The 26,061-nt window shown below is 37.8% G+C and overlaps 2 protein-coding genes across 3 annotated transcripts in view; one reads left to right on the top strand and one right to left on the bottom strand.

Moving 5' to 3' along the window:
* LOC127425923 (uncharacterized) overlaps nt 1–26,061 on the bottom strand; it is a 393,067-nt gene that overhangs the window by 165,643 nt on the left and 201,363 nt on the right. The window lies entirely within an intron of this gene.
* Nucleotides 1–26,061, top strand: part of cntnap5l (contactin associated protein family member 5 like) — a 115,059-nt gene that overhangs the window by 8,105 nt on the left and 80,893 nt on the right. For both annotated transcript variants that reach the window (XM_051672184.1, XM_051672183.1), the window contains exon 2: nt 15,583–15,693. In XM_051672184.1, coding sequence (XP_051528144.1) covers nt 15,583–15,693 — 111 coding nt within the window. The remainder of the gene's footprint in view (nt 1–15,582; nt 15,694–26,061) is intronic.

Below are 26,061 nucleotides of genomic sequence, written 5' to 3'. Positions count from 1 at the left end.
GCCCCTCTTTTCCATTTACTGGTGTGAACTGATGAATGTTGATGTGTGAGTATAAGCTGTAAACTGGTGTGGATAATTTCCTCTTTCAAGCTCTATTTAGATTAATGTGTGCATGAACACTTGCTCTTGTCACACCCCCTTTATACAGTAATACCTTTCATTTAGTTTATTATATCTGTCATGTCTGTTTTCTACAGGAATGTGTGTGTGTCTGTGTGTGCATGTTTGTAAACAAGATGAAGTCCCATTTAGAGACAAAAGAGTGTGTGGGAGAGTGTGGGAGTAAGTGTTTATAAGTACAAATCTAATTCATAGATGTACAAAAAAAAAAAAATCTACATAATATCATGTTGAAAGCCACAATTGTAGTCCAGGTCAAAACTGACCTACGAAAGCAAAAGATGTAACTTTTTTTGTTGTTGTTGTTTAAATGGTTATATCTCTTAAACAATTTTATTAAAAAATCTAACTCTCCCGGGTCAAAAATGACCCGAGCGCAATAAGAGAATTAAATGCAGGAAATACCCTTACTCGTAAGTCATTACACTTACTTAATTGAATTATAGAACGTTTTTACACACAACTGAAAGACTTTCATTCAGAATAAGTAATTTTTATGAGCCAACATAATTTAGTTGGATTAGGTAAAATGTTCTATAGCAGTTTTAACTTAGCTTCAGTAGGTCTGTTCAACAAAACATTATTTATTTCAATTAATTTGTTCTAATTTTGTTGTTAAGTTCAATCATTTTAAGTCACCTAAATGTGTTCATTTACATAATATTTTAAACATGCCATGAAAGCAAGTGTATTGACAGTGCAACTGTGACACTGTCAATTTAATAACAACTGCTAATAGATTTGAGCAGCACTTAAATCACAAATGTCCCTCAAGAGTGATAGTCCATCCTCAAGTTAAGCGCCATTCTTCACCACAATGGAAACCTCCAAAACGCCAACATAACAGACGATGTTTTTATATAGCAACATAACAGAACATTAAACATGAACAAGTCTCCTTCTATACTCAACGTGTTCAAAGATGCATAAAATAACACTTAATTTCAATACTTGGTCTCACCATCCAGTCCCATGCAAGAATGCTGGGAATTGGAAATCCCCTGTCCAGTTTCACCAGTGCTACATTAACACCACAAAAGGTATTCATGTAGTCCCAATTCAAATGGATTAAGTGAACTTCCATTTTACTCATTTAAATGGATTGAACAGAATGGCATCGGGTTGCGACACAGTGTTCTAGAACTGTGTTGCTTTAGTTTGTTTGAATTAAATCAATTGCACAAGCAGCAAAAATCTTTTTGTTTGTTTTTTTTGAGTGCATATGTTAAATTTAATTAGATTCTACCACAGAAATCCAAAGCACTGACGGTTCAGAAAGCTAGCAGCAGAAGAGTGTAAATAATCAGAAATGTCCCATGTAAGAATTCCTAGAATATTTGTGTGTGGCACTGACAGCATAAAAATAATCAAAATTCAGTGTAGGAGATCAAGTGTGATTGTTGCTGCTGACCCTTAAGCTGCGGGTCCAATCAGTGATTTCGGCACAGTGGCCCAGACACTTGCTCAAATCCACGAGGAATTATTGTAAAACTCCACTGGGGTTGTTCAGGACATATTTCATCTTAAAATAACTACTGTAACGTTTTTGATTTGACTGTCCTCATCATTTACTTTAACCCTGTAAAGCCTGACATATGAAAGAATTGTCAGAAAATTCACATTTTTTGACATTAAACTCTTTTGGGTGTATGCAGGATTAAATTGCACTTTTTTTTATGCATCATATTTGATACATTAGGCTTTAAAGGTCATTCTCCTCCTGAGGCCCAGCAATTAATTTTTGTGTAGTACATTTGTTATTGAAGTTTTTCTACAGTGGTAAATCTTGGGGTATTATCAGAGGACTCCCTGAACTTTTCAGAGATACCAAATGTTTGAGAGTTTGGCCATAAATATATAAATATGGAGGGAAATGGATGGAAATGTATCACAGTTCAAATACAATATGAATTAAATATTATTTTGTCAATAAACAATTTTTATGCTATGTATTTTATGCACCAAACACTATATTGACATTTAAAAAAGGGAAATTGTAAAACTTTTGGACTTATGGTAAGATGACATCATAATAGCTTATAATGTAAAATAATGAGATCTTTATAATGACAGAGCAGGTTGTATATGTGAAAATACACAGAAATATTAATTCACACTTTAAATATATCTTATAAATAATATATGTCAGAATTTTCAAAGCTCTGTGATTTTTGTGTTTGTGGTGTGCATGAATGTGAGATTGAGAGATATTCCTCAAAAGTCTGTTGTATCATATTTGATTCATGGATTTCAACATGCGTTTTCAATAAAATAATATACAAATTTTTAACCAAGCACAAGTTCCTTATATTCTTATATATTCTGCTTATATTAGTGCGAGCATGTTCAGCACACACATATGCCGCCTGTCAATCAAACAGGGTGCAGCTGTTACTAGATCGCTATGGATTATTTTCAACAGCAGAATAAGAATACTAACTTTCTAATAAGTGACACAGGCCCAAGCTATCACAAATATAGCCACTAATTTTTTCGTTATTGACGTTTTAATCAGTCTGCTTGTCCGGTCGGGCAAGTAAAATTCTCTTTCACTTGCCCCTTCAAAAATCCACAAGCGTTAATGTCGAGCCCTGATTGAATATTGTATTCAACGTTCCCCGATAACAATTTTTTTCTCCTGTAGTATAGCTCCTAAAGTAAATGTATGTTGTTTTAAAAGGCGTTTTAGTTATTATTTTGGAAAACAAGCCAAAGAAGACTAATCAAAAACGTATTTTGTTCTAGTGTGTAATGGGCTAAGACTCTCACCTTTATGTTCACTTCAAACAAACTTTCTCTTCTTAATAGAGTTGCGTATCGCCAGTTTTCTTCATGATAAGACACAGTGAACATGACACATATATTATGATTCTCTGACAATTATGATCATTATGATTCACTGCGTTATAATCCAGCTGCAGCAAACACGCGTGAGTGACGAGCGTTCCTGCGCCTGAGTGTGCATCAGCCGGGAGAAGATTCAATCTCTTCTTCAGTCACTTCACACAACTCATAGACGCAGCACTGACCGCACAGAGAAAAGCCAGTTTCAGAGTTTATTTTCATAACCCACTTCCTTATTATTTGAACTTTAAGGATGCTTTAAAGATATAACGCCGGGGTGTTTCACTGTGAAACGGAATGTGGCACAATAATCATTATATCTCGATTATCTTGTTTTCATAATCATTGGAAGCCAAAATCGTAATTGAAAATAAAATTCGATTAATCGCCCAGCCCTAGTCCCATGTCTGCTAAACATGTTGAGTGATCCAAACATCAACTGCAGCCTGAAACTGAACTTTTGGTCAGATTTTAGGAGTGAATGCACTTAAATAGTAAATATAGGATTTCTAAGGAACACCTTATGCTATTGTACACATTAGTGTACATTGTGTTTATCACTGTGACGTTTTGCGATAAATTGCTCACATTTTAAAAAATGGCATATCGGATGAAACTAGAGACTCTAATCTTTTGACTCAAACAGGTTTCAATGTAAAAACTTAATTAGGTTTCTTACCAGATGTAGTTTTGTTGGCATTTCTCCCAAAGACAAACTCCGCTGTGATCAGCGCCATGTTGTTTTGTTACATGACTCCTGAATTGAGATCAGTCGGTTTCAATGAATTTAAATGATGCATTGCATAAAGCGAAACCAAAATACAACGTCCACACATGTATACACGGGGTCGCACGAGGATAAAGCGGGTGCAGGAGTGTTTGGCTCATTATTATGTGGATTAGTAGATGTCACAGATGTTTTCTCATCCGTTAGATACTCTATGTAATTAATTCTAAAGTGCTTTCAGCATCACTTCTGTTTTAGATTTGGAAATGTTTTGCTGCCTCTTAATCTAAATATTGATTTATCTTTTTTAGTTAAAGGCAACCTATAGTTATGCTATTCTTCCAAAGTAAAAACCCAACAGAACAGTTTAGTGACTCCCACCGTAAAACTCACAATCACTTCAGAGCTGGGAATAAAATTACATGGTGCACATACCAATTTGTTGATAATACTGTACAATCCTGAGTCTAGTGGTAACAGGATGTATTTTCTAGAGTAGACCACATATGCTGTTGATTTGTTGAAAGCAGCCCAGAACGCTCTCTTTATATCTGTAGTGATATTAGAGGAATGTGCTAGATCAGTTACTCTAAGAAACCAGTTGTGTGGGGGAGTTTGGCGAGAGGGCCGTCTCTGATGAAGCCTGAGCCCAGTCACACACAAATGAAGATCAAAGGTGGCAGGCGGGGATTTAACAGAGATTAAAGCAAAGTGAAGGACAAACAAAATCCTTTGATGAGGGGAAATTAAGGCCATGGCTCTGCATTGGATGAATACAAACAAAGTGACTGCCAAATGACACATCTTGGGGAAAAAAAACGTACATTTTTTCAGCTTCTCCAGGGTTTGGTCTGTCATTTATTGTTAAGGCCATGAGCAATTGGTGTTAGATGTTCCTTAAACAAATATCTCCCAGCCTGAAGGGTATGGGTTGGATCTTATGACTAGTTTCTACCATTTCAGCAAAGTAAGTATAAGCAGTGTTTGGAATCAGGATTTTCCACCTCTAAAGAGGAAAAAAATGCATGCAGACTAAACATGTATATGTAGATGCCTCTTCTGAAGTTTAAAGCTCTTGAACAACTTGCATCATACACCAGGTAAAACTAAAGCTAGAAGAACCAAACAGAGTTATTTATCAGGCAGTCCTATCAAGGCTCTTATTTACACGGCAAATACTGCTGTCATTCTGCGGGGAGATGATTTAAACAATGCCTGGCGGAAACACAGTGGAAACCCGTTAATCTTCCATTAATCTCCCACTTTAATCAGCGCTATCATGGTGGCCCATCAGATGGGTGATCGATCCCACAAGCTATAAATAGCTTCGAGCAGTGTGGGCTAAACAACTCTCAATGTGATGCACATTCATTAAACCTGGACACTTGAGATGTTTAGCACATTCTGTCCTACCCTATCTCCTCTGTGATACTTGAATTCACTTTCTTTTTAACTGTTGAGTGATCACTCTATACCAGGGGTGCTACTGAATGGAATTGCAAAAAAATTATGTTTTCAAAACAGCTTTCCAAATACACCCCTCTTCTGCGGTTGTTCAAACAATCAGATAGTCCCGCCCCCAAATCACACCATTGGTTAAGTAACATTGTTGGGGTGGGACTAAGCGGGTCGCTCAAAACAAACAGGAATTTTTATGGTGCCACAGAGCAGTTTTCGAGAATTAACCTATGAATGGCTTACTTCTATGGTTGTCTCTGCATAATAAGCTGAGACAGAAGAAAGTATTTTAACACTGAAAAAGCTTTAAAGCACTTAAACAACAGTCTGTGAACGTTTAATGGGATGTGTTCAATAAAGACATGAAAGATTATAATTGTTTGTGTGTTGTTAGCTTAAGCAGATTGTGTTTGTCTACACTTGTGACTTTGATGAAGACGAGTTCACATTTTATGACCAATTAATGCAGAAAAACAGATAATTCCAAAGGGTTCACATACGTGTACGTGTAAGAATTGTTATGAGAGAAAAAAGTACCAGAAAAACTCATGCTCTCGCTACTCTTCACTTTCTTCACTGCATTACCTGCATTCTCTTTTTCTCAGCAAAGTCTCTCTGACTCTTTTCTCTCTGCTGTCCCACCCTTTAAATTTTGTGTGTTCGTGTGGCCACCTGATTAAAGCACTCCTGTTCGCTCTCGCCCACTAGGCCCAAATCGCAGTGAGGCAGCACAGACATAATGACTGACCTTCTGAACAATAGCCATGTGGATGCACTCTCAGGCAGGTCAGAATGAAAGGCCCTTCAGAGACATAGACCTGCCCGAGACATCACTGACCCACATGTCCAACGGCCAAAAATTCCACATAATGTCTGTCATTCAGCTACTTCAAAATGCTGCTGGAAAAATATAATTATGCACTTATTGCTAGGCAAACACTTTACTCCGCTGGCACTGTGGTCCCTGTCTTCAATATGTTGGGATGTGTAAGAGTGTATGTTGATGGGTGAGGGAGATGGGCAACTGTAGATGTGATGGAAAGGTCAATGAGATGCTCCTACTGTAGATGAAGAGGCTTGCCTGTTGTTTTGAAGAGAACAGCTTTTTTGTTTAGGTGCATTTTGACCATGGAGGGCCATTTATGGTAGATAAAAGCACATTTTAACTGGTTGCTGAGGTGAAAGGTGGCTAGCCAAGGGTACTTCCACTGAATGCACTGTCAGCAATGGTGAACCTACAGCGTTATTAAAGGGTTTCCAAACAATATTGCATTGTTTTTTTCAATATGAATAGCAACAGGTTAAAATTGCATAAGTAGATGTCACAAAAACAAAATCCACTGACTGATCTGTTTGTCACACTGTCAGTAATCACTGTTGAGGATGTTTATGCATGACAAGATGTTTGGCCTTGAGCTTCAAGCTAAACTCTTAAAGAAGAGAATTCAGTTTTTTTTTTTTTTTTTTTTTTTTATAAGAGTAATTCTTGAAACAGTTTACATTAAACAGTGGCAGAGCCAGCACACACTTGTTCTTTTATGACCTCTGTGTTAATGTGAAATTATATATGTTTTCTACAGAGATAATATGTCTTGGGTTGCCTTTTAATTTCTGTATTTGAGTCGCTTTCATGAGAGATTAAAATGATTCATTCATAGTCAAACAGTTTCAAATTTTATCAGTACTCATTAACTCCTCTATGGATGTGTCAGGCATATGTTTTAAAATATTATTCTGATGTTTTACTTTGTTAAATATCAATCTCAATTAGGCTACTCTGGGCTAATGCAGTTAGAAATCAATATTTGCTGGAATAACCCTGATTTTCAATCACGGCTTTCATGCATCTTGGCATGCTCTCTACCAGTCTTTCACACTGATGTTGGGTGACTTTATGCCACTCCTGGCGCAAAAATTAAAGCAGCTCGGCTTTGTTTGATGGCTTGTGGCCATCCATCTTCCTCTTGATCACATTCCAGAGGTTTTCAATGAGATTGGGTTGGCCATGACAGGGTCTTGACCCAGTGGTCCTCCATCCACACCTTGATTGACCTGACTGTGTGGCATGGAGCATTGTCCTGCTGGAAAAAACAATCCCCAGAGTTGGGGAACATTGTCAGAGCAGAAGGAAGCAAGTTTTCTTCCAGGATAACGTTGTAAGTGGCTTGATTCATGCGTCCTTCACAAAGAAGTATCCGCCTGATTCCACCATTGCTGAAGCACCCCCAGATCATCACCGATCCTCCACCAAATTTCACAGTGGGTGCAAGACACTTTGGCTTGAAGGCCTCTCCAGGTCTCTGTCTAACCATTAGATGACCAGGTGGAGGATCGGTGATGATAAAACCAATATATTGTTCGACCTCTATATATTAGTGGTCGAATGATATATCGCAAAGGCCATTCTGAATTTTTACAAATGTATTGCACGTGAAGGAGCCGACTGAGACTTGTAAACAACACAACACAGTTCTTTTTGTTGTTAAGTGCCATCGTGTTACAACAATAATAGACCAATGTGCAACACACGCTCATTTAAATGGTCCACATATTAGAGCCACGACAGACGTGTAGGAGATCATAGTGTTAAAGTACTCATGTGTTTCATTCTCCCTGTCTCTCCTAAACAGTTCCCTGTAGCTTTTTACTATCTTGTCTGATGATAAAAAGGCAAATATCATTAAAACTAATATCATATACCGTCTGCAAATATGCAGATATCTTGTTTAAACAAATGTAATTCACGAACCTCAGGAAAATCCAGAGTCTTCCTCTGAAGCGCATATTCTATCAGTCTGGATCAAAACTCAGTTCCTCTGAATTACGAATTTTATATGATGGTCAGTCCATGACAATCCAAGCAGGCGATCTGGGCTGTGCCAGCTTTTTGTTGCTTGCTGAATCTGCATGAGCACTTGAGAGCAACTTCAAATTAAAAGCGATTGTACGTGCATTATGAGTAAATGTCATATTCATTATTCACTGCATGTACAAGTAGTTTAATTCGGTCTTTTGTGAGAAAATGTGATAGCTAATGCGCACAATACGTCCATGATCGCTAGTCTACTGTGTGAGCTGTTATTTCCTTCTTCCTAATATATTAACACATTTCTGACTAAACAAAAATCAGAAGAAACTGCTGTCAACATTTAAAACACAATATTTGTTTAAAGTTTATTTTTACAAGGTTAAAGTTTTGTGTGAAATTTTGTAAATATAATGCTAAATAAGAGTGTATTCATTGTTTAGCCATTTTATGTTTATGTTATTTACCATATTAAACTGTGTGAAATTCCTTGTTGATGAGAGAGGTCAACAGAGAATGGCCAGACTGGTTTGAACGGACAAAGTCTACGGTAACTCAGATAACCGCTCTGTATAATTGTGATGAGGAGAATATCATCTCTGAATGCTGTTCTGAGATGCGGGTTGGTGCTGTTTTGGCAGCACGAGGGGGACCTACACAATGTTAGGCAGGTGGTTTTAATGTTGTGGTTGATCGGTGTATATATGAAACCAACAGATAGTCAGATGGATAGATTCTCCAAGTTGGTGAACAAGCGACTAAAGAAATCATGAATCAACGTTCTATTTTTAGGCCTTGTTGTTTGTTGACTCCACATGCAATGTTTCAAAATCGTAGGTGGGATTATTAGTTTAAATCCATCCCTAGTCTGTGCTTATGGTAATTAAACATTAGTCCAATTTTATGTGCCCTCATCAACAGTAACATCTTTCAGGTCTAGACACTCCATTGGGAAATTAACTTTAATGAAAAAATCCTGTTAGAAATATCGTTTAAATCCTGACACTGCCTGTTTATTATTCCCCACAAATAATGTCCTTTCCTTGATTAAGTTCAGGACATGGAAAAGTTTAAAAAGTTTGTGCTTTAAAACTAAAAATTCATGAGCTCCTCCTGAACTATCTATCTGAATTTCAGATGTCACCATCAAATGATGTCACACCTTTGAGGGCCCCTTAGAGGACAGGGCGGGATTTTTTTTGCCTTCGCAATAGTTTGAATTCCCTCACAATAAGTTTTGTTCTCTCGCAATAGTTTGCGTTCTCTCGCAATAAGTTTTGCGTTTCCTCGCAACAAGTTTTGCCATTCCCTCGCAATACATTTTGCATGCTCTTCCAATAGTTTTTCGTTCTCTCGCAATAGTTTGCGTTCACTTGCAATAAGTTTTATGTTTCCTCGCAATAGTTTGTGTCCCCTTGCGATAAGTTTTGCGATATCTCGCAATAAGTTTTGCGTGCCCTTCCAATAATTTGCATTTCCCTCGCAATAACTTTGGCGTTCTCTTGCAATAGTTTGCGTTCACTTGCAATAAGTTTTATGTTTCCTCGCAATAGTTTGCGTTCACTTGCAATAAGTTTTATGTTTCCTCGCAATAGTTTGTGTCCCCTTGCGATAAGTTTTGCGATATCTCGCAATAAGTTTTGCGTGCCCTTCCAATAATTTGCATTTCCCTCGCAATAACTTTGGCGTTCTCTTGCAATAGTTTGCTTTCCCTCGCAATAAGTTTTGCATTCCCTTGCAATAAGTTTTACGTTTCCTTGCAATAGTTTGCGTTCCCTTGCAATAAGTTTTACGTTTCCTTGCAATAGTTTGCATTCACTTGCAATAAGTTTTATGTTTCCTCGCAATAGTTTGCGTTCACTTGCAATAAGTTTTATGTTTCCTCGCAATAGTTTGCGTTCACTTGCAATAAGTTTTATGTTTCCTCGCAATAGTTTGCGTTCACTTGCAATAAGTTTTATGTTTCCTCGCAATAGTTTGTGTTCCCTTGCGATAAGTTTTGCGATATCTCGCAATAAGTTTTGCGTGCCCTTCCAATAATTTGCATTTCCCTCGCAATAACTTTGGCGTTCTCTTGCAATAGTTTGCTTTCCCTCGCAATAAGTTTTGCATTCCCTTGCAATAAGTTTCAAGTTTCCTCGCAATAGTTTGTTCTCTCGCAATAAGTTTTGTGTTCCCTCGCAATAGTTTGCGATCCATTGCAATACGTTTTTTGTTCTCTCGCAATAATTTGCTTTCCCTTGCAATAATTTTTACGTGCCCTCGCAATAGTTTACATTTCCATCGCAATAATGTTTGCATTCCCTTGTTATAGTTTGCGTTCCCTCGCAATAAGCTTTGCATGCCCCACAATAGTTTGTTCCCTCGCAACAAGTTTTGAGTTTCCTCGCAAAAGTTTTCATCCCTTTGCAATAAGTTTTGCATTCTCTTACAATAGATTGTGTTCTCTCGCAATAGTTTGCATTCCCTTGCAATACGTTTTCCATTCCCTCACAACAGTTTGTGTTCCCTCGCAATAACTTTTGCATGCCCTCGTTTCCTTGCAAAAAGTTTTAAGTTTTAAGTTCCCTCGCAGTAGTACTGCATTCCCTTGCAATAAATTTACCATGTTTTTACTACAGTTACCATTTTTAACCATTATATTTATAGTGAAACCAATGATAATACAGTAAAATGAAAACTATGGTAATAAAAATCATAATTTTATGGGTATTATGGTTTTACTATGCAAATACTATAGTTTAACTATGGTTAATGCACTATAAACTCACATGAACAATGACAAAAATATTTTTATTAACTAACATTATCAAAGATTAATAAATACTGTAAAAAATATTTTGTTCATGTTAGTAAACGATACCAAAAACATTTACAAATGTTAACAAAATATAACCATATAATAAAGTACTACTAATATTGTAGACTGTAGTCACCATAGTTTTTGGTGGAAAACATGTTTTTTCTATAGTAATATTGTAGTAACCATGACGATTGTTAGCTAACCTTTTTTTGTTGTTATTAAAACTATGGTATTAATACAGTATACCGCAGTATACCGTATCCGTATAGTAACCATGGTTTTACTATAGATTCAAAGTGGTTACTATAGTTTTACTACAAATACCATGGTATTTGTAGTAAAATCAAAATAGCCATAGAATTATGTTCATTTTTTAATTTTTTTTATTAACATAGTTTTTGTTTTTCTGTATTGTTTCACTATGAAAATCAAGGTGAAAATATGATTATTTTAGTTAAATCTTGGTAAATTTATTGCGAGGGAACACTAAAATATTTCAGAAAAAACGGGGCTTCGTACAATTCAACCTCGAACTTTGAGCACTATTTTTGTTTGTAACTCTGTGAACTTTCTTAACATGCTACTTACTACTCTCAGTAAAACTAAGGGTGTTGTGTCACTTTCTCAACTGAGAGTGAAAAGAAAATGCTGCATCTGTTCTGTCTGATGCAGTGGAGAACACTGCTGACTCATATTATAGCGCCCTTATGGTGACAATAATGCATGCGAGCCCCCTCACAATGGCCAGACTTGTTTCTCTTATTAAGGTGAAGGAAACGTGTCAGTGTGTGTGAGTAGATACAAAGAGAGAGAAGAGGAAGAGGAAAAATAGAAAATTAAGAGATGTGAGGAGGTGAAAGCGAAAGAAATGTTTGGAGAGCGCCAAGAGGTATTAAAAAAGGAGGGGAATAGTAGGCAACACAATGTCAAATGAATGATTGTCAGGCGAAATATTGCCACAAATGCAAATACCTTCTAAATAAGGATATATTTTTACCCTTGTCTATGGAGAATACTGCAGAGTGCTTATGCTGCTGAAACCGGAGAGAGAGCACTAAAATGCTCCCTAGACACAGTTAATGGTTCCCTGACCTGCTGTTCATTGTTTTGTTATTCTGACGATACATTAATATTTTGGAGGCTCGAGACTAATGTGTTTGGGCTGCAGAGGTCTGGTTAATTAGAGTTCTTTTGATCTGTTCGTTTCCATGGAAAAGGCCATTGAAGATGCAAGAAAAGCAAATTGCAGCATGTTATTTATCTTTAAAGTACAATAGATTGGAGTAATACATCTAGTATGTCGTCTGTCATCATGACCTTCCATGCACTCTACAAAAGCAGTTGGTGTTTAAAAGTGTTTTATAGTTAACCATGTAATATCATTATAAGAGTGATATATGAAAAAGTAATTGTAATTGGTTGTAAATTCGAAACTACTGTATAAAAGCATCCACAACCAGAAACCCAGAAATTCCATCTTTGCTTTCAACCAATCAAAACGAGCCTTGACCTTTAGCTAATTGGTATTTTTGTAGACCACATTAAGCAAAAATGTAAAAATACCAAAATTACCAACAAAAATACCTCTGCTTGAATGAACAGTCAGATTCAACTGTGGTACCGTCACATACTCTACCAGATGTTTCTTTTAAGAACCTCCATTTTTCCAGCCTTGGTGTTGAATGCTTCACATTATAATACTTAAGATAACAGAAGAAAATGACATTCCTGACCACCAAGACACATTGAAACATGAAAAAATGTTAAGCAGACAGAGGTCAATGACAATGCAGGCAGATGCAAAACTCGAAACTTTAATTAATGTGCAAAAACTGACTTTTTACATGGCAGATGTTGTGTCATAACTCTCTGTATAATGATACTGTGTAACAGCAGCCAGCTGTAGTTAGCTGTGCAATGTGTAAACCTCACTCCCTTGGCCTCAAAGGCACACAAGCGACTGATGCTAGAGGCTGTAGCCTTTAGTCTCCTTGTTAGCGTGCCCACCTCTCATGCCGAAGACACCGGTTCGAATCTCGCTCGGAACAGGTCAAGCAGGTCCGGTTACAATGGCACAATCACTATGCAAGAAAGATTTGAAGAATTGTTTCAAATAAATTACATCTCAAGCCCCCATCAAGGAGCTGAAACTCGTTTTCTAGTAAATGTTTTTTATTTTGGGGGGTGAACTGGGCTTCTCTTTGAAAGTGTTACTCACAGATCCAGTTTAAGATGAAAAGCTCAAATTTGCTCGTATGCATGAGACTGTGAGTACTGGATGCCATTTCCCGTACAACTACATAACTCACTGCTTAACCACCATAGCACGATGCATCATTCGAGAAATTAACTAGCTAGTCACAACTGTTCGAACCACAGTGGTTCAAGAATATAGAGCTGTCGTTAATGACGTTACACAGGGGGTGGAGTAATAATTTGTGCAGATATTAAACTGTAATAGCTCAATCACACATACACCAGTAAGTAGTTTAATGCAAGAAAGCTGCTGAAGACACAAAAGTGGCATGCACAGTGAACATTGCTGCAATAGTGAGGAAAGCCATTTTCTTAAGTGTATGTAAAAGTTGTCATTCTTGACAGAATGAAAGATATATATGGAATAAAAGGTATAGGAGCCTCAGCGAAGTGAAATGTTGTCCACACAAGTACAGGTAAAGACCTGTTGTTCCAACTACACAACTTTGTGATGCTGTTTACGAATGCTCGTTGGAACTATGGTTTCAGGAAACACCAAATCATTGAACTATGTTGGTAATGATGGAACTTGCGACCATAGTTGGCTAACGATGGACAAATTAAAATTGCAAAAATCGTATTAATTCAATAAATATACAGTCTGCATGTGCTGTGCACTTCAAAGTGAATGTGTGAAGTTGGCCAGTTATACACTGAAAACACCACATCATGATCATCACATGTACTAAAAAAAAGAAAAAGAAAATCTACTTTGACTATAAAACTTAAGTTCAACTGCTACTTTAAAGTTTTAAGTTAAATCAATGTGGTTTCTCAGATCATTTCAACTCATTATTTACATTTAGACTGTTTTTAAAACTAAAACTAAAATAATGAGTTGAAATTATTTGTAATTTAATTTAAAGTTTTAAGGCCACTAAGTTGAAGTACATGGATTTTTCTTTTTACAGTGGTGTGTGTATTAAAAGGTGCACACAGTAATTCTAATCAAATACACTTTGTCAAATTCTGCAAATATCTCCTCACTGTCTGCTAGCTGTCCGTTCTGTGTTTGGGCTGAAAGTAATCTAGTATCTGTACACAGCCCTTGCTCTGTTAATGGGACAAAAACAAAGTGGATCAGACCGATCCACACAACACTACTCAAGCCAATCAGCAACAGGGGGTGGTGCTTGCACGTGCTCAGAATGGGGGGTGGGCGCAGAGCAAGAGGGAAATTCATTAGAAGAGCGACGGAAAATCTGGCTGATGCAAACTTTCTAAACTCCAAAGAGGACAAATGTCTGAGAAACAGACCAAGAGAAAAAGATCAGACGAATATAAACTAAAAAAGAAGCATTATAATAAGTCGAGGGCTGCGTCAACATCGGCAAGGCTTTTCAGCGGTGGAGAGACCTCCGATAGATAAAAGGAATGAATCTGCGTCCATGAATTTGAGGGGCGGAGCTTCTAAAGGAGCTCTGAAGGGAGGGGTGTGTTTGTTTTGGCTGTTGAGTTCAAATATCAACAGTGTTTTTCAGGAATCGCTGAGTGCGCCTTTAAATGACACCAGAGCACTTATTCACTGTGAAATGTGCAGCACATACAGACTATACATTTATTTAATTACATTGCAGCCTTTTGCGTTTTAATAATCACACTGGGCCGTGCAGCGCAATAATGTAGCGAACTGCTACAATATTACTATAGTAAAACCATAGTTAAACTATGGTATTTGTATAGTAAAACAATAATAATAACCACAAAATAATGATTTTTATTACCACAGTTGTCACTTTCCTGTATTATCACTATGGTTTTACTTTGAATATCATGGTTCAAATATGGTTGCTGTAGTAAAACATATTGTGAGGGCACGCAAAACTCTTTCAAGAAAAAAATTCCCGCCCTGTCCTCTAAGGGGCTCCGTAAACAACTATCGTCAATACACACAAGAAACTAAGAGCTTCACTCAGTTTTCTTAATAAAAACTCTGTTTAAATAGAGGTGTGAAATTGAAATAAATTAATTAATATATGGCAGAAATACAGTATATCAGTACTGTATAGTAATATAATATTCACTCATATCTGTGAGCTATTTGACCAAAATAAATCCAATGTTGTGTTTTGGATTGTGCTGTGGTGATCTGTTTATAAGCACTTCATTTAATAATGATACAATGAAACATATTTAATGTTATTTTGAAAATGAATTGTTCTATTTTTTTATTTGATAAAAGTTTCAGTCAATTAATTTGATAAGACACCATTTAAATAATACAACTGAAAACTGTCTTATATGGAATTCAGAAAAAATAAAACAGAAAACACTGAATATGGGAAAAAATACAAATTAATTTGAAAAAAAAACGTATTTCATGTGGCTATATTTACTTAAGGGTTTGAGTGCTTGCAGAGCTATCTGAGCCGATGATGTGCTTCAATCACAGGAATAACATATTAAAAAGAACTTGTTAAAATTATTACATGTAAAAAAAAAAAAAAATACATTTAATTATATTAAATTGAATTGATTTATTTAATGATTCTGGCCCTTAAGTGGTTTTCATTTCAAACATAAATAAAAAAAAAATACTACAATTGATTGTGTTTTTTTCTTCTTCAGATTACTGTGAAGAGCCACTAGTGACATCATTACCTTCAGCTTTCTTCCAGAACTCGTCAAAATCTTCCAACAGAAGGTCACCACACTTCGCTAAACTCAACAAAAGAGATGGTATGAACTCCTGTCTTTCTGTTCTCTTGCCCTGTTTGTACCAAATAACATCCGCATGTATTTGTCTTTATGTGACTAGAGATTTAAGCAGAGTTAAATTTGTCCTTGTCAGAAAAGTGCTGACGTCAAGCTTTTTTATGCATACCTAACTTAATGCGATTTAAGCTCAACAAACATAACCTGACTGCAAAAAAGTGTTAGTACACTTTACACTTTCATTTAAAAGGGAATATATCAGTCTGCTGGTGTCCATGAATAATACCGATTTAAAAAGCTCTGACTGTCTTGAGGCAAGAACTGTCAATTCTCAAGTGTGACATGGACAAACATAAATATCTATTGACAAAGCCAGAAAACGGATTAGAGTTATGATATATGTGCTCTGGTGAAAATCTAAATATGTACTCAAAAGCAGCAGCTCATAAAACTAGCTCTAATGGTAGTCAAATGTAATTTGCCAAGAGATGCTTTTCCTCAAATTTCATATCCAAAATTACAACAAATTTATGAATCTGTGCAGCCATTATTTCTAAAGTGAAAATGCGCATGTTGTGATTTCAGATCGGATGGGCGTGGTCTCGACTCCGTTTGCGGTCTCTGTTAATTGTGCGTGTCTGGAGCTTGTCAAGTGGAACATTAACTAAGATACAGATAACTAAGATAACTAAGATTGTTAATGTATCTCACGATTCACACGTGATTCCCATGTATTCATTTATAGCCTAAACCTGAGCGCGATGTTAAATTCCTGACCTGAAGTGATGATTTCACGTCACGTCTGTCCGACTCTTAAAGTTGACCACATTTATATTCACATCAGCGATTAAGGTCAAGACTTCATTCCGAAAGAAGTTAAAATGCTCCATACAGTATTCATCTATTAGGAATATTCCTCCTTATGTAAAACTAAGAAACTGAAACATGCTTTTCTTCTTCTTTAAACTGTCCTAAATTTGAAAATGTTGTGTTCTTGATATCTGGTAAGGCAATATATACATTTAACATTATTATTATTATTATTATTATTATTATTTAAATAAATAATGGTGTCCTATTGTAAAAATTCCTGATACTTATGGGACTTTCACTTGTTTGTAGGCTATATTGATTTTATTTAAATGTATTTTATTGTTTGAATTTGTATTTATTATTCACCGCAAAAATGTGTGGTTGACATTTCACATTTTGCTTGACACCTCTTGCCTTCAGAATAATGTTGTTATACATGCACAGACAAACAAAAATGCTGTTTCATGCAGATAATAATATCTGAAATACCAGGAGAAACCAAAATATATTCCACAGTTAATGTAGCCTACAAATTCAGCTTCATCTGGTAAGAAAAATAAAGAAAATAATATTTTTTAAAATAATATTATTTTAAATATATTATTATTATTACTCTTATTATTATTAGGCTATTATTATGAAAAAGCATATACAAGGCATATTTTATTAATAGAAACTATAAATGTAAGAGTAATACTTAAAAATGGGCGTTTCATTTAATTTTGAAGCACTTCCGGTTTAAGCCCCGCCCACACCTGGTTCTATCCAAATACAGATACAGGTAATTTTGAACAGATACAGATACAAATACAGATAATGTATTCACCAGGGATGAACAGTTGCGTATTCGGCAGAGCATACCTGATAATTTTTTGCCAGTGTTTGATTATTTGGACGTTTTATTAGACATCTTAGTTGGAGGCACAGCGGTGCTCTGCATGCAATCCAAAAGACGAACGCGAGGGAAGCGAGCCGGCGTGCTTGTGAAGCTTCGTCAACACGGCTTTAGGACTCGCTGCCGAGTATTCATCTGGTGAATGTCTGCTCCCTCACCAACAAAATGGACAAACTGCTTCTGCTAAGGACTTTTCTAACTCCGCTGCTCTGTGTTTCACGGAAACCTGGCTGATTGAAGAGAGCGCTTCATCTGTCGGGCTTCCAGCTGTTCAGAGCGGATCGCGATGCGGAATCATCGGGGGAAACGAGAGGCAGTGGAACATGCTTTTATATCAACGAAAGTTGATGTACAGATATAACAGCATTAAAGAAGATGTGCTGTCCTTATTTAGAAGAGCTCCTTATTAACTGTAAGCCTTTCTACTTGCCGCAGGAGTTTTCCTCGTTCATTCTGGTGAGTGTTTATATCACACCATAAGCATGTGTGAACGCAGCGCTGCAACAGCTGGCTGATCACATCACAGACATGGAGCAACAACATCCAGACTCTCTTATTATTATTCTGGGAGATTTTAATAAAGCTAACCTCATCCATGAACTGCCAAAATACAAACAACACATCACATGCCCCACCAGAGACAGAATTATACTGGACCACTGCTACACCACTGTAAAGGATGCGTATCGCTCTGTCCCATGTGCAGCTTTAGGACTCTCTGATCACTGTCTGGTTCATCTTCTCCCAACCTACAAACAGAAACTAAAATCTGCTAAGCCTGTTGTAAGGACTGTAAAGGGATGGACTAATGAAGCAGAGCTGGGACTACAAGCCTGCTTTGAATGCACTGATTGGAGTGTTTTTGAAGCTGCAGCCACAGACCTGGACGAGCTCACAGATACTGTGGCATCATATATCAGTTTCTGTGAGGATATGCGCATCCCTACTAGAACATTTTTAGCATTCAATAATGATAAACCATGGTTTACAGGAAAATTCAGACAGCTTTGTCATGCCAAATAGGATGCTTACAGAAGTGGGGATAAAATATTGTACAACCAGGCCAGAAACACACTAAGGAAATCAGTGTGGCTAAAAAAGCTACTCTGAAAAGCTGAAAAAACAGTTTTCAGCCAACCAACCATGCATCTGTGTGGAAAGGCATGAAATGCATCACCAAGTATAAGACACTGCCCCCCCACCCCCCACACACACTCTGTAGAGAGTCAACTAATGGCTGATGAACTGAATGTGTTTTACTGCAGGTTTGAAAAGCCCAGTCTCACACCCCTCCCCCACTCTGATCTTCACTTCACACACCCAACACCTCCTGGAACCCCCCTCCTCCCCCCTCCTGCTACTCAACCTGCACTTATGATCTGTGAGGAGGATGTGTGCCGGGTCTTTCAGAAAAAAAAAGACTAGGAAAGCTTCAGGCCCAGATGGCATTTCACTTGCCTGTCTGAAAGTCTGTGCTGACCAACTGGCCCCCATCTTGACACAGATCTTCAATAGATCACTGGAGCAGTGCGAAGTTCCCTGCTGCTTCAAATGCTCCACTATCATTTTGGTCCCCAAAAAAACCCAAATCACAGGACTTAATGACTACAGACCTGTTGCTTTCACATCTGTGGTCATGAAGTCATTTGAGAGACTGGTTTTGGCCTACCTGCAGGACTTCACTGGAACACTGCTGGACCCTCTTCAGTTTTCTTACCGAGCAAATTATGCTGTCAATATGGGACTGCATTATATCCTGCAGCACCTTGACAGACCTGGGATTTATGCAAGGATCATATTTGTGGACTTCAGTTCAGCCTTCAATACCATCATGCCTGATCTTCTCTCAACCAAACTGACCCAGCTCTCCATGCCCACCCCGATCTGTCGATGGATCACCAGCTGTTTGACAGATAGGCAGCAACTAATGAGACTGGGGAAACTCACATCCGGGCCCCTCACTATTAGCACTGGTGCTCCTCAGGGATGTGTTCTCTCTCCACTGCTCCTCTCCCTGTAAACAAATGACTGCACTGCAAAGGACCCCACTGTTAAGTTCCTGAAGTTTGCAGATGACACCACGGTCATCGGCCTCATCCACGACGGTGACGAGTCTGCATACAGATAGGAGGTTGATCAGCTGACTGTCTGGTGCGGTCACAACAACCTTGAGCTGAACACGCTTAGTGGAGATGATAGTGGACTTCAGGAGAAATTCCCCTGCACTCTCCTCACTCATTCTTCTTCTTCACTAACTAGATAATGTGATCATATCATGAACAACAGATATAGCATAGAGGTTAGAGATTTTATTTCTTATCACTTTAATTAATATACTGTACATATAAATGCATACATTTCCATACTTGTTCATTGTACTCTCTTTATTATCTGAAAATTTAAATGAGACATGCTGTCATTTAGAGTAACCTATAGTGCCCTCCTTTAGCTGGTGGTCAAGTGATTCAATGAAACTATGTATCTTTCTGAATCCAATGCATCTCCTATATCACTATTACAAGTGAAGACAAAATAATTCTTATTTCTGTGTCACTGAAATATGGCACGCATTTCTTTTTAGCATGTGTTTCCATGGTGACTCCTGAAATCGTCGCTCCATTGACAATGCCTTTTTGTACTCCCCATCTGCGCACGTTAATTCAGGGTTACCAATAGGAGGTTGATTAAACTAACTCCTCACATGTGTTCTGGAACCGGAATACCACGAGTAGGCAATGTTTGGGTTAATCAACCCAGAGTTCAGGGTTTATGTCTCGGTAGGTTAACCTTGAGTGATAAAGTTGAGTTCTTGGGCAATGGAGGAGTCAGGAGACAACGAAACAGGTTCAAGGGCAGTTCTTTTAATGAAAGCACATACACACTCGACGGTAACCGTCAACTAACATAAACTCGTGAGATCACTGGACACTCTCTCCCGTTCTGACCCTCTGGCGTGCCTTATCAGGTCTCCCTCCACCATCACTATAATGAGAGACAGGTGTTAGAGTAATTACAGCCCAGGTGACGGGCCTAAACCTCTTTCCCTCTCCCGCAGACAGACACATGACCACGCCCCCCCATGCCACACCTTGCTTTCTGGAATACCCCGCTGGTCAATTCTTTGAATGAACAGGTCTACACCTGCTGTTTACCTGCTTACCATTAATTAAAACAGAAATGCCAGTGGGTACATATGCTCTGAACAAAAAAAACAGTACAGCAAAGCATCAGGAAACAAACTCAGGAGTATAATGGATGCTCTTTATTTGCTTAATGATCCTAAAACACCCAGACTAAGTATTGTGCAATCCTGAGCTTTGGCAAAGAATGGGGTATAACAATGACTGTATAAATTATGACTAAGCAAACGTGTTGTGTTTTTTTACTTTAAGGAGGTGCAGAGCAGTTTGATTAATGCAACCTTACAATCAGCAGCTGATTACAGTCTGTAGAAGCACTTGAACAAACTCCCCAGCCAATTAAGCAGTTAAGCATTGACATGCCATAAATAACAGCTTATGCCCTCTGAGAGTGTTGCTATGTGCAAAGTTCAACCTCAGTGCCCAAGTACGCACACCAAGCACTTTCTTACGATTCTGAGTGGCACTCTCAAATTATCAGAACACCAAAAATGGTAGATTTTAAACTTTTTTGGGATAATGGTGTCTTCGAGTGGTAATCAGTAGGGCTAAAGTATGCTGGCTTGCCCCTTTTACCCTCAAGGTATATCTTTTTCTTGTCATGCCTCTTGATTAGTAACAGCAGGAGGTTTCCTTTTGCTGTGAGACTCAGACAGGCATCCTGTTCCCAGTCACCGCCAGCCTGATTTAAACGTGAACAGACACCAAATCTTGAGACCTATTTATTTCATTCTCTAACTGTCATTGTAATTGTAATTTGTTCATTTTTCAATTTAGCTTTAATAATGCTAAAATACATTTCATGGATGCACATACAGAGCTCAATAATTGATAAACAATGATAACTGACATTCAGATATGTTGGTTACATATGTCAGATCAAGCAAATTTCAGAGACTTTCCCAGCTGAAATGTTTTTACAGAGAAATCCATTATTTTGTAGAGGGGGCTTAAAATCACAATTTTCGCCAATGATTTGAGCAAACTACAGGTCAAGAAGATAACCTTAGAAAGGTGGCAGCGTCATTATTTTATTTTTACACAGAGATAGGTAGGTCTATTACTAATATCAATTGACTTCAGCACCCCTTGTTGCATTATATGCCAATGGTGTGAGCCCAAAAATGGTGGGGAAAAAAAAAACTTGTGCATATAATTCCAAAACTGGGTTTTATTGTATATTCTGAACAAACTTTTTTTCTATCTTAATTTTTAAGGCCCAATATGGCTACATCCCATAGATATGGGGTTCTCAATGTGGCTCCATCTGAAAATGGTTACATTTTTACCCATGTCTACCTAATGACCGAATGTGTCACATGGTATGAAGCTAGTTATTCTTGGCCAAGAAAACAGAGGTCTGAAGTACAAATAATGTTGAAACTTTGTATCACAGCACCACCTTCAACTCAACCTAGCGAAGACTGAGCTCCTTGTCTTTCCAGTCAACCCTGCTGTTGAGCACAACATCAGCGTTCAACTGGGTTCATCTACAATAACACCATCCAAAACATTCAGAAATCTAGGGGTAACCATCGACGACCAACTCAGTTTCACCGACCACATCTCAAAGACAGCACGATCATGTAGATTTACACTCTACAACATCAGGAAAATAAGACCCTTCCTCTCTGAACATGCCACACAATTTCTTGTTCAGTCACTTGTCATATCTAGACCGGACTACTGTAATACTCTTTTAGCCAGCTTTCCTGCATGCGCGGTTAGACCTCTGCAAATAATTTAGAATGCAGTAGCATGTCTGGTCTTCAATGAACCCAAGAGAGCACGTTACACCACTCCTTGTCTCTCAACACTGGCTGCCGGTTGCTGCACGTATCAAATTCAAGGCTCTGATGCTGGCATACAGAACAGTCACTGGGTCTGCTCCATCTTACCTAAAATCATTCCTGCACAGCTGCGTTCCCACCAGTAGGCTGCGGTCTGCAAATGAGCGGCGCCTTGTCGGACCAACACAAAGTGGCACCAATTCACTTTCCCGGACTTTCGGCTTTACTGTACCACGTTGGTGGAATGACCTTCCCAACTCCATTTGTGAAGCAGACTCCCACAAAAAAAGACCATACACCCAAAACAATATTATACTTATGTTGTATCCTTCCTCATTTTCAGCATCGCGTTGGATAAAAGCATCTGCAAAATGAATAAATGGAAAATGTATATGTAAATGAAACTGACCCATGTATACCTTTAAAGTTATTAGGTTTTTAATATGCAGTTCTACAGCTATAATGAAACTAAGACATTCATAAATGCATTTTGCATCAATTACTGATTGGTTCATCATTTTAAATCAATTTTCACAGATGCATCAAAAATCAGCAGAATTTGTAACAATGTTTAATACATCACACAAAACCAAATGTTTATACAAGATCAACAAATGTAAGATGTAGTAACAAAGCAGAACTGGCCTGATTTGGCAATTGAAAGTTCCAGCAACTGGCCCGAAACTCTCTCACAGTAGCCGCGTTTCCACTATCAGGCCAGTGTGAGCCAGTGCTATCAACTGGCCAGCTGGCGCCAATAGCCTCAGACCTTGAGCTGCGAGACCAAAATCGATCTACGTTCCCACCATCAGGCCAATAATCCTGAAGCACTGCCCTAAAACCCGCGCTTAACACGTCACCCGGCCCATTTCACAATCAAGAGAGAAGCTCAAGATGAGGTATCATGTTATCTAGTTATAAAGAATATCAAATTTATATAGTCTGTAAATATTAGCTAGGCAGCAAGATAAAGTTAGCATTGACAACTCACCGATTGTAACTGCCATGGTGTCCTGAGTGGTCTCTCCACTAACAGTGGGACAATGTCCCAGTACACCATCCATGATTTCGAACCATGGAAAGTTCTTTCTTTGGGTATGAAGGCAAAACCCGAGAGTTTGTAGATTTGAATTTGAGAACTTGTACAATAAATATTTGTACTTGTAAGTTGAAATTTACACTCACAGCCCGATGTGAAAACTTTTAAAATAAAAATCTGAAATTGAATGCTGCAGTCTGCACTCACAGACAATAATCCAAAACCTGTGTTTTGAATTCAAAGTTGCAGACAAATAGTCTCAAATATTTAAAATTATATTCATATAAATACAACAGACACAAACTTGTATTACATATTTACTTTTGTACTTTAATTCACTTTCGTAGTACAACAACAAATCGGCAGTTACAACCTCTCAAATCTGCCACTGCAACTTCAAATATTCCTGCCTTGACTTTTGCGAAAAACCTGTAGCAAAACTGACTTGTGCACTTGTAAATCAAGATGTGAGAGAGCAGACTACCGGTGCTGGGCGGGGGCGGGGCAAAGGAAGTTGTGACCAATCAGAACTGCTGGAACAAATGATGCCAGAGCAATCAAAATGGATTAGCCCAAAACAAATCTTTGCATTTATTAACATGTGGACAAAGTTCTCCAATGACTTATTGTTTGAAGGCGATGCTTGACCACCAAAGCTTTGACGCCAGTTGCAGAAATCAAGGATTGCACCTTTAATATACTACTTGGTCAATAGAGTGCTACAGTCTGGTTCTGGAAGTAAAAATCCCATTCATTTTCTCCACAGACGAATTGATTTTCAACGATAACTTATAAACCTTTTAAGACAAACCTATGTTGGGCTCAGAGGTTGTTCATCGATGGGATATGCTTCTTTTGAAGCCATCAGTCTTTGTTTCAACTTCATTGTTTTAAAATCATGTTTGATAGTGGAACTCATGGTAAATGACTACATTACCCATGGTCCAGCAGAGAAAGATCCACCAATCAGAAAACCGCGGCCAACGAAACCCACAAAACTGTGTCTCTTCACCCTTAAACTACTTATGTATTTGTACATATCAGAATATTTTGCAATAAACTATATTGTTTCTATACTTATAATCAACAACCTAAAATCAATCGTTTTATATATTCACATTGTTTTTTATTCAATTACATCATTCACAATGCTTTGTGGGATTGTAGTTCATTTCCTCATGAAAGACGTACAATAAGTCGAATGCCTTTGTAGTTGTATCCAATTTTCAAATACATTTTTGCTTCAAATCAAAGTTTGTAATGTTTTGATTCACCTCGGAGTTGGTTGGTTTGGATAATGGTTTAGAACTCTTTTATGAAGGATTTTTTGAAAAGTAAATGGGAAAAATGAATGGGACAAATACTTCCGGAACCGACACGGCTGTGGACGGGCACTGTTGCGCTGTATTTATAGATTGTTCAATCTCTCTACCAGCAAAGTACATAGGGCTGGTGCCTTTTGTCAAACTCTGGGTGTTTATTTTTCATATGCTTTATTTAAATCAAAGGGTATGGTGTTGATGTACTGTTTATGGCGGGTTGTGTAGCTATGTACAAGCATTTCCAACAGTTGAGAGCAGCTGTTGTACATGTTACTATTAGATCCTCGCCAAATATAGTGAGTTTTAAATCTCGTCTTAAAGGGATAGTTCACCCAAAAATTTAAATTCTCTTATCATTTATTCACCCTCATGCCATCCCAGATGTGTATGACTTTCTATCTTTAGCAGAACACATTTGAAGAAAAATAGAAAAATATCTCGGCTCAGTAGGTTCTTATAATGCAAGTGGATGGTGATTCGACCATTGAAGCTCTAAAAAGAACAGACAGTCAGCAGAAACATCATCCATATGACTCCACAGGTTAAACTGAGTCTCAAGATCTCTTTTGCTGCAATAAAGATAAATAAGTAGTTAACTATAAATCATCTCTTCCGGTCAGCAGCCGTATGTGCATTCACAAGAGGGCGGAGTTCACGCGGTCTCTCGTGTGATGTATTCGCGTTGGCATGTTATGGATGTAATCTCACGTTTTTCTCTCGGTTGAGACATCCAGGATGAGCACACAAAAGCACCATTGTGAGTAAACACACAGATACAAATACAGATCTAAACCAAAACCAATGAAGCTTCTGTACAGCGTTCTTCCTGCTCAGCTGTAATTAGCGCCGCTCTTCCGGGTGTGTCACACGTGCGTCTGTTCTCACGTGAATATGCCAACGCGATTACATCACACACACATACTGTACTGCTGCTGACCGGAAGAGATGATTTATAGTTTAAAAGTGTTGATCTTTAACACAGCAAAAGCAGTCATTTAGCTTTAGAAGACATTAGTTTAATCTGTGGAGTCGTATGGATGATGTTTCTGCTGACTGTCTGTTCTTTTTAGAGCTTCAGTGGTCGAATCACCATCCACTTGCATTATAAGAACCTACTGAGCTGAGATATTTTTCTATTTTTCTTCAAATGTGTTCTGCTAAAGATAGAAAGTCATACACATCTGGGATGGCATGAGGGTGAATAAATGAGGAGAATTTTCATTTTTGGGTGAACTATTTGGCTTTTGAAGCAGGGCAATGACAATGATGTTGAGTCTTTTGAATGTATGACATTTCGATTATTTGTTCTTGCATGTTTTATATGTATAGTCTGTATATTCTGGAAAGCACTTTGGTCAACTGAAGTTGTTTTTAAATGTGCTATAGAAATGGA

Source organism: Myxocyprinus asiaticus, chromosome 35 (assembly GCF_019703515.2).
Source record: "Myxocyprinus asiaticus isolate MX2 ecotype Aquarium Trade chromosome 35, UBuf_Myxa_2, whole genome shotgun sequence".
Lineage (NCBI taxonomy): Eukaryota > Metazoa > Chordata > Actinopteri > Cypriniformes > Catostomidae > Myxocyprinus > Myxocyprinus asiaticus.
Note: the sequence above shows the minus strand (reverse complement) of the source record. Positions and strands in the feature narration are given on the sequence as shown.